At 39.9% G+C, this 9,319-nt stretch overlaps 1 protein-coding gene across 1 annotated transcript in view; it reads right to left on the bottom strand.

Moving 5' to 3' along the window:
* The window catches only part of CUZD1 (CUB and zona pellucida like domains 1), a gene marked incomplete at its 5' end in the record, with an annotated part of 10,510 nt that extends 1,462 nt beyond the window's left edge, over positions 1 to 9,048 (bottom strand). Inside the window, 7 exons of the mRNA XM_010172915.1 lie at positions 2,336 to 2,604; positions 3,114 to 3,499; positions 4,170 to 4,342; positions 5,516 to 5,739; positions 7,198 to 7,348; positions 8,470 to 8,684; positions 8,913 to 9,048. Coding sequence (XP_010171217.1) covers positions 2,336 to 2,604; positions 3,114 to 3,499; positions 4,170 to 4,342; positions 5,516 to 5,739; positions 7,198 to 7,348; positions 8,470 to 8,684; positions 8,913 to 9,048 — 1,554 coding nt within the window. The remainder of the gene's footprint in view (positions 1 to 2,335; positions 2,605 to 3,113; positions 3,500 to 4,169; positions 4,343 to 5,515; positions 5,740 to 7,197; positions 7,349 to 8,469; positions 8,685 to 8,912) is intronic.
* Between the last annotated feature and the right edge of the window lie 271 nt (positions 9,049 to 9,319).

Below are 9,319 nucleotides of genomic sequence, written 5' to 3'. Positions count from 1 at the left end.
AGAGTGTAGAAGCTGTACTGTTGCACTTTCAGGGTTTCTTCAGGATGTGCTTTGGTGAGGGATTCTGTGTAGAGAAAAAATAAAGTGGGATGGTTAAACTTTTAAATACCTTGTAATTTCAATGGAGATTACATAAGCATTTTTCCTGACGCTTTGGTTCTGAGGAGTTGCCCCACACTGACTGCAAATTCTGAATCTAGTACTGAAGGATTGTAAAAATTTGTAATAAAACAATCATGAAGAAGAGCACCACAATGTTAACAAATTATTTGGTATCTCTGCAGCCCGGTTCCTGCCAAGCAGTGCTGCTGTTATCTTTAGAACTGGGTAGATGGGAGATGTATTGCTGAAGGAAGGCTGGGCAAAAAAGAAACTCTTGGTTCTAACCCTGTGATTCTGATGGTTTACTAGTTGGTCTTTGGTAAAACCCATTCTTTTTCTGTAAATCATGAAAGATGCTATGATAATTTATGCTTTATAATACTTTGTGTGTGGTCTGTTTGCACTTGAATCCTTTTCACGTTATACATGTGTCCACTTTCTAGCATATGGATGTAAATATATTTCACTATTGAAATACATGGGAACATGTTTAAAGTGATGCTAGAGTTCAGAAATAACTGAACTAATTGTTTAGTATATATAATAACTAATTATTATAAGAAATAATTATTTTTAAAAAAGAAGAAAATATGCTTATTACTATTAAGAGCATGATTAATTCTAAATATTTCGTAGATCTGATACCTGAAAGCATGTGGCACAATGTACTTTTCTCAGGTAGAGCTTTGGGCTCAATAAAAGTTAGAACAATGAGCATAGTGGGAGTGCAATACAAACTTTTTAAAACAGACTACAAAATAGGGACAAGCTGTGTTAGCTCTGAGTACTCATCTAGACCACTGTGGAGTTCCCTGCTGATGGCAGGGGGGTTGGAACTGGATGATCTTTAAGGTCCCTTCCAACCCAAACCAGTCTATGATTCTGTGATAAATTGTGCTAAGGAATATGTCAGATTGGGGCACTAAAGCTTAGTTGTCTTGCAAACTACTTTGCAGCTCTAATCTGAAAGCCTGGAGCTTTTGGTTTCTTCTCCTGTGGTTGTCCTCTTCATATTTTAGGCAATACATCCAGTGTGAGGATTTAACCTTGCATGGAATAAGTCACCTGTGTTTATCATCTGGCGTAGTTTTTCTGTAGTACCAACAAATAAAACTGAGTGAAATTGAGTGGACCGTTATAAAATACACAGGTTTTAACAAGGCTTGATTGTGGTTTGGAATGTGCTTTTCAAGTAGTTTGTGGCTGGGCCCTATGTATGCTTTATCAAAATATGTCACATCTGGAAAACTTAAATCTTCTCTCGTCATTCATAACTCTTTTTGAATACGTAGTCAGATCCTGCATGCACTACTTAGAGGGTGGTCAGACACTGGAACAGGTTGCCCAAGGAAGTTGTGGATCCCTGGAAGTGTTGAAGGCCAGGTTGGATGAGGCTTTGAGGACCCTGGTCTAGTGGAAGGTGTCCCTGCTGCTGGCAGGGGGGTTGGAACTGGATGAGCTTTAAGGTCCCTTCCAACCCAAACCATTCTATGATTCTATACTTTAGTAACTAGGAGCGAGTGCTTCTTTTTCTACTTCAAAGAGTACCCCTTAATCCAAAAGACCATCAATCTGTCAGTTTGAAAAGTGCTTCTGTGATCTCACAAAACACAAACTTGAACCTGTGGCTCTGCTGCCACTAGTTTTGAACTAGTATAATTCACTTATTTCATTAGTGAAACAGAGGTAATGGATTTACACCAAGGAAGAGCTTAAGCAGATTCTTAGTTTATGTGCCCCACAGTTCAGGAAGGACAGGGAACTGCTTGAGAGAGTCCAGCACAGAGCCACCAAGATGATGAAGGGAGTGGAGCATCTCCCTGCTGAGGAAAGGCTGAGGGAGCTGGGGCTCTTTAGCTTGGAGAAGAGGAGACTGAGGGGTGACCTCATTAATGTTTATAAATATGTAAAGGGTGAATGTCACGAGGATGGAGCCAGGCTCTTCTCAGTGATGCCCAATGGTAGGACAAGGGGCAATGGGTGTGAGCTGGAACACAGGAGGTTCCGCTTAAACTTGAGAAGAAACTTATTTACAGTGAGGGTGACAGAGCCCTGGGACAGGCTGCCCAGGGAGGGTGTGGAGTCTCCTTCTCTGGAGACATTCAAGACCCACCTGGACACCTTCCTGTGTGATCTCATTTAGGTTCCTGCTCTGTCAGGGGGATTGGACTGGATGATCTTTCGAGGTCCCTTCCAATCCCTGACATTCTGTGATTCTGTGTGTTCCTCTTACCTGAGTGATCAGCAGACCTGAGATCTCTTTTCAGGCGGATGGGACCTACGACGGTGTTGGTTTTCCATGTGTATGAAGAAAGAGCTCTTTTTTGCCTGGAGCTGCACCCTTTGGTACAGCGAGAGTTTGTGTTGTTGCTGTCACAAATTAAAACATCACACTGGAGATAAACCGAGGGAAAGCTCCGCAAGAACCTGAAGGCGTTAAATTGGAATCTTCCATAGTGTTCGAGTGGTGGGTAGGTTACCACAGTGTCATCTTTATTGCAGCTGCAACAGAGTTTGCACATCTGTTAAAGGAGTCCACCTACAACAGTCATTCTTGCTATTATTGACTGGCTACAGCATTTAACTAGGGCATTATTCCTAGGTTGCCCAAGAAAGTTGTAGATGCCCTCTCCCTGGAAGTGTTTAAGGCCAGGTTGGATGAGGCTTTGAGCAACCTAGTCTAGTGGAAGGTGTCCCTGCTGATGGCAGGGGGGTTGGAACTGGATGATCTTTAAGGTCCCTTCCAATCCAAACCATTATGTGATTCTATGATTATTTTTACACCTGGGTGTACAATGATGCGCTTTTTCCTCTCCCCAGTGCAATGTGGTGCTTGTTTTTTCCTAGCTCTGTTAATGTAATGCCTTTAAATGTCTATGAAATTTAGCTTCCAACCACAGTCTTCTAAAGATAAGTGGAAGAGAGACAAGAATAAAAGAACTACAGATGACATTTAGATTATATTTCCTCATGTGCTAGGATATGGTAATAAAATTAATTTGGAGTCTTACCCGCTTCTGATTAAGTCGTACGTTGGTGATCCAAAATCAGGTTGTGGAGACGCGATACAGGTATCAACAAACACCACAAGGTTTGGGTCAGTGGAATGAAGACTGACTTGAGCAAAAAGAGTTTGGTTCAAGCTTACGTAATACGGGGACTGACGTACAGGCTTGGAGAATGACCTTGAGTCATAGAATGCCATGCTGACGTTGTATCTCCCCACAGCCGTTGTGTTTTGGATTATGTTATTTTTCGTTATGTAAATGACTTCCACAGTTGAGTTGTTTTCCATTTTGCATTTCGCGATAATCTGGACGCTTTTCTGACGGGTGATGATGTTGCCAGTTGCAGAGAGAGAGATGATGTTGGTGTAGGTGATGCTTTCACCTTCCTCCTGTAAAAGGAATCGTACGAAGTGCTCAGTTGTGATTATATGACCAGTGCAGTTGAAAGCAATTGTACTAAGGTTACAAAAGTGCCCAGCAGAAAGATACCTTTGATACCTTTGAAAAATGAAACAGGTTGCAACCAAAAAAAACATTACTAACTTTTTCCTCCTGTTGTTCCAAAACACTGAACCACCCCGTGCAGCAAAAAGGTTAATGAAGACTGCATGGAGCGTGGGAAGTACTAAAGCTGCACTTCAGTCACCCTTATCAGAACAATGCTATGAGCTCTTGGGAACCTTCACATCTTGGGGTTTTTCCCCTTTCCTTGTGGCTTTGGGGTCAGTGCCAGCCCCATCACTTACAGAGAGTGATTAAGTTGCATGTGTGACACTGTGCTACTTCTGATAACCTGGGTTGGAATGGGAATGAAACATTTGGGGTTAATTTGTGGGGATTCTCCTGGACTGCCTTTGTGAAAGGCTCATTGCTCGTTAGGTTCTTATAGAGGAAAAATGTTCTTCCTGCTTCAAGGCTGGAAACATGCAATGGGGGTGAGCTCAGTGCAAGTCAGTCTGCTGTTAGCTTATTCATATGCTGTTCATCAACTGCTTTTACTGGTTCTTGTCATTCATAAACTCTTGTTGGATTATTCACAGAACTTTTTTCCCTCTTTACCTTTTTAGTTGTTCCACAGCTGGCTAACGGGAAGGAGAAGATCACTGAATCTTTTACAACTGGTCTGCAAGATGGATCATTCAGCTGTAGGTGAGTTTCAGAGTAACCAAGGGAGGCCAGGTAGGACTTGCTGAGAACAATTTTCATGCTATCTGAAGAGCATGTGAGGAATGCTGTGATTGAAAGAGGAGAAAAAAACAAACCACAGAACAAAATAAGTTAACACAAACTGTTCATTTCTCACTTGGTCTAGATCCTTGAATCTGTTGGATGGTTCTTGATTTGTCAGGGTCAAACGGCTCAGGTGCATTTGAAGTTGGAACAAAATTTCATGCTCGACTTAGAAAAAATATTAGATCAGCAAAACCATGTGAAACTCATGCTGAAAGTTTAATTTTAAACCCAGTATAAATTGCAGCCTTTATAAAAAGGAAAAATAACCAAAGTGCTCATGCAGAATGGTGGGGTGAGGAAACTGATCTATCAGGCATCAAGGCTTTAGAGGCTCCCTTTCCACCTGGGTTAATGAGAAGATGGACATGCAAAAATATGGAACCAATAAGGAAATTGATCCAGCTCTGAGGGAGAGGAAATTACAGCACACCTAAACCCTGTTTGACTAAACAGTGCAGAACACTTTCCTCAGTATCTCAGGGAATAAAAACATTTCACCAGACAAAAAAGGTTTATCTTTACATCTCTAGGATAGTAACAATGCCTGCTTTGTCCAAAAGAAGGAAAAACTCAGATTTGCATTGGTGCTGGCTAGAAAAAGGACCAAGAAGTGAAAGAACAGGCTTGCTTTTGCTCAGATGGGTCAGGTAATAACTTCAGCTTTATATGTGAGAATAATGTGAGATCTTTGTATGTAAAGAAGGTTAATGAGTACAAATAAGGCTTAAACCCTTGGTATCTTACAGCTGCCTTCCAGTACCTGAAGGGGCTACAAGAAAGTTGGGGAGGGACTTTTTATAAGGGCAGTTAATGACAAAACAAGGGGAGATGGCTTTAAACTGGAAGAGGGGAGGTTGAGATTAGATATTAGGAAGAAGTTATTCACTGTGAGGGTGGTGAGACACTGGCCCAGGTTGCCCAGAGAAACTGTGGCTGCTCCTCTCTGGAAGTGTTCAAGGCCAGGCTGGATGAGGCTTTGAGCAACCTGATCTAGTGGAAGGTGTCCCTGCTGATGGCAGGGGGGTTGGAACTGGATGATCTTTAAGGTCCCTTCCAATCCAAACCATTCTATGATTCTATGATCAACCATCAGTTCTTTTTGGTATTTATAAGGAAAGAATCACATGCAAGAATAAGAAACAGCATCCTGTTGACGTAGCAAGCGTACTTACTGTCGGGCTCTACAGGACCTGGCAGCGGAGCACTGGTGTACTGAGCAGAAAATCCTCTGTAGGAGTTGGCATAGTCTGTAGACAACACAACTGTCATCGTATTTGAAGAAGATTCAAATGTGGGCTGGGCACGACCACATACTTTTCCTATTAAGCCAGTGTTAGTGGTGAGGCCATCATAGACTGCTGTGAAGTCAAATTGACAGTTTTGGTCTAGTTCCAGGCTGTGGGCAGAGAAAAAATAATTGTAGGGAAGTCTGACTATATATAAAGAGCATTTCTCATACTGGATAGAGGATCCAGTGCAGATAAAGTGTCTGATGAATTCCAGTTGACTGAAATAGAAGAATGGAGAATAAAAGAACCCATAAATAGACATTATTAAAACCAAATAAAACATGGAAAACCCTCAGAGGCAAGTAATGCTTAATAAGAGCCTGATTCTGTTCCAATTGAAATAACATTTTGCTATAGCTCTCAACAGAAGAGGGATCAGCTCTGTTTTTATAGCTCTGATATTATGTATATTGATTGCTACTTATTTACTAAAAATCATGTTCAAATATACATATATATATATAAATAAACATGTATCTTAAAATAAAGAGCTTTTAAAGTGTGGGGTTGACTTATGCTGGTCCCTGAAACCTCTTGTATATGTCCCCAGAGGAAGGCTCTTGCCCTTTTTATCAATCTCTATGAGAGCTTATCTCGGTGCTTGCTACCCTTGACCAAAAGTACCAGCAGTACTGTGGTGGGCAGATATCTCCAGAACATCTCTGTTCCTGAATCAGCAGGTGGACCCTGATCAGGACTAGTAAGAACATACACCACACTGTGCAGAGTTCATTTTCTCAGAGGGCAGTGGTATAGAAAATCTATACATTTCATACTGAATTCTTAGCATTCAGCAGTCTGAATATCTCAAGAAATATTCTTGAAGATACTGCCCTTTGAATTCCCTTGGTCTTTAGGCTCTTCTCCATGCACAGTGTTAAGTGGTGCAGGGAAAGCTAAGAAAGGGCTACCAGCCCACTACGTATGGGAGACCAACCCTGATAAAGAGCAATATGGGTCAGGAAAGCGTGTGCCAGTGTTGGCCTCCTTATGCCAATGCATCCATTAGCATTTATACTTGGAAGCACTTAGGCCAATGCTCTCTGTGCCCAACGGCCAGCAATACTGAGGAAGAAATACTTTGGGCAATATTTGCTTTATTCTTCTTTTGACCCTAAGTTCTAAATTGCAATTAACTTTAGCTAATATTTGCTTTATTCTTCTTGTGACCCTAAGTTCTAAATTGCAACTACAATGCAGATGATGGTTTTAAATATGTTCAAATATGTTTAAATATGTTTTAAATATAAAAGCCTTATTTATACTGATGGATTTAAATTCAGATCATTCAGGCTAACTTAAAATGGACCTACACCTGATGACTAGTCACCTGAAATGCTTTGTGCGTTTCACTGGCTGGCACTGCAGTAGCTATAGGATAATGTATAGTGATGTGGAACACATTGCAATGACTTTATCATCAGAATCAGCAAAGCATGTTTGTTTTAAAAGTGTATAGATGTTCTAGAAGCTTGAAAGCACTTCTGTTTCCTGTATTTAAAGAAATACTTTTAAGCAGAATGAAAAAAAAAAAAAAGTAATAGAGCATTAGGGCATTTACTCACAAAAAGTCCTGGAACTGTAAGTTTATCTTTGAGTTTTTTGCTGTTTGTATGTACCAGATGCAGTATGTAAATTCAGGGTAAGGTGCTGGGTAGTTGGGGCTCGTAAATGTCCCATTGGGACCGGTTAAGTGTCCTCCACAATTTTCAATTTCTGAAAAGAAGAGTAGATACACTGGTAACATAATAGTATGTATATAATGAGCCATAAAAAAAATGAATTAAAGATCTAAAGTTATGTAACTAGCAGGATTCTTTCTCTAGGATTCCATTCCTTTGGAAATTATTTAAGGTACTAAAGATAGAACTTCTGTAGAGAATTTCAGGTCAGATGGATGTTATACAATGAAGCCTGTTGTCACTGTGGCATACCTGACGTCTGAGATGGCATTAGATGAATTAGCTTTGATACATGAGCAATTCAGTTATATCGACATTTCAGGTAAATTAGGTGCTGTCTTGAAAAGCTGGAAATGAAGATGCTACACCAACCAAAAGAAACCTTGAGAGACTTTATATTTGAGAAATCTACGAGGCCCTGGTCCTGATTTCTACGAAAGTGTGAAATCTTCAAATCTGAGAGAGATTTTACTTGATAGATAAAGGCAAAATAAAATCAAGTCAGTGGAAACCTCAGAAAGACAAATGTGGTCTAGAAATAAGTCACAATTTTTCAGCAGCCAAGTTAAGGATGTGGTAACTGCTCTGTAAAACTGAAGCTTTTAAGACCTTAATGCCATGCCACTCAGATCAGCAGAAGCAAGGGAAGTGGTTATAAGCTAAGACTGGTTTTATCCAAACTATTCTTACTTTTTAAGGAAAAAAAGTAAGAAGTTTTGGGTTTGTTTGTTCAAGTTTTGTTCAAGCTTTTGTTGAATAAAAACTCTTACTGACTTCTGTGGCCTGTACTTGGCAGGAGTTCTGACTAGATGGTCGTAGTATCTTCCTGGGTAGATGCTATAAGATTTGCAAACTGAGTAAATTTAGCTGAAGCCTGTGTATAAAAGTGGAGTCCATAGTGCCTTCTTTGCAATCCTTTCTTTTGAGTAAAATTGAACTTAAGCTCTCTGCCAGTGCACTATTGTTTTGCTGCCTCTTTCCTTTCACTCATTTTTTCTCCACACAGTTCTCTAAGGCCTGAAGAACTGCATGAGACTAATTAAAGATTCTGTTAATAATCTCTAATTACTGTCCTAAACCTTCCTTTAATAGGAAAGTGTCTTTTAATGGTGCAATTCAAATGGTTTTTAGTGACTGTGTTAAGTTCAGACTTACTTGTTTCTGGCGAAAAGAAATAATAGAAGACAAAGAAGTTTCTTGTGAAAACCGCAGAGTTTGTTGTTATGTGAAAAGTTAAACTGTCTGAAGATGACTGAAGTACTGGGACTGCATCAGTGTCGTTACATACTTGTCCAAGAAGAGGTGAATTAGTTGAGGGACCATCATATATTTTAATACTTTCTGTTTCACAGCTTGAAGAAGGAGCAAATCTATTAAAAAAAAAATAAAATAAAAAAAAATAAAAAAACAACCAAAAAAAAGCACAGTGAGAACTACCTGAGCTCACCAGTAGATATAGAGGCTCTTTGGAGTCCACAACACAGATTCAATAAGCATTTTACTAAAGCAAAGACAAAGAAATATTTAGAGGCAATATTTGTCTGTGCTGTATTCTAATGGAATGAAAAGGTATAAAAGCATTTGGAGGAAATACTTACTTAAAATAGGAGAAAATGAGCCTAATTGTTTGATTTACGTTCCTCTGAATTTGCCAGGTGCAGCTTACATTTGCGTTTAGATCAATCCTTAAGGCTTTGTTGAGGTCATGAAGTGAAGCACCACAGCGAGGTACACCTGTGGAAGAACAGCAACGACAAAAACCAGCTTGCAAAGAGAACTCTGATCAATCCTTAAGGCTTTGTTGAGGTCATGAAGTGAAGCACCACAGCGAGGTACACCTGTGGAAGAACAGCAACGACAAAAACCAGCTTGCAAGGAGAACTCAAGTTTTCTCTTGCAGGAATGTTTCATCCTGCACTATGCAAAAAATCTGAGACAGTCCATTGTGGAACAGATGTAAAAATGTTCTACTTTTTTTTTTTTTCATTATATTACTGTAGTTTAT

Source organism: Antrostomus carolinensis, unplaced genomic scaffold (assembly GCF_000700745.2).
Source record: "Antrostomus carolinensis isolate BGI_N321 unplaced genomic scaffold, ASM70074v2 scaffold50877, whole genome shotgun sequence".
Classification (NCBI taxonomy): Eukaryota; Metazoa; Chordata; class Aves; order Caprimulgiformes; family Caprimulgidae; genus Antrostomus; species Antrostomus carolinensis.
The sequence above is the reverse complement of the archived record's forward strand: the minus strand, read 5'-3'. Positions and strand labels throughout refer to the sequence as shown.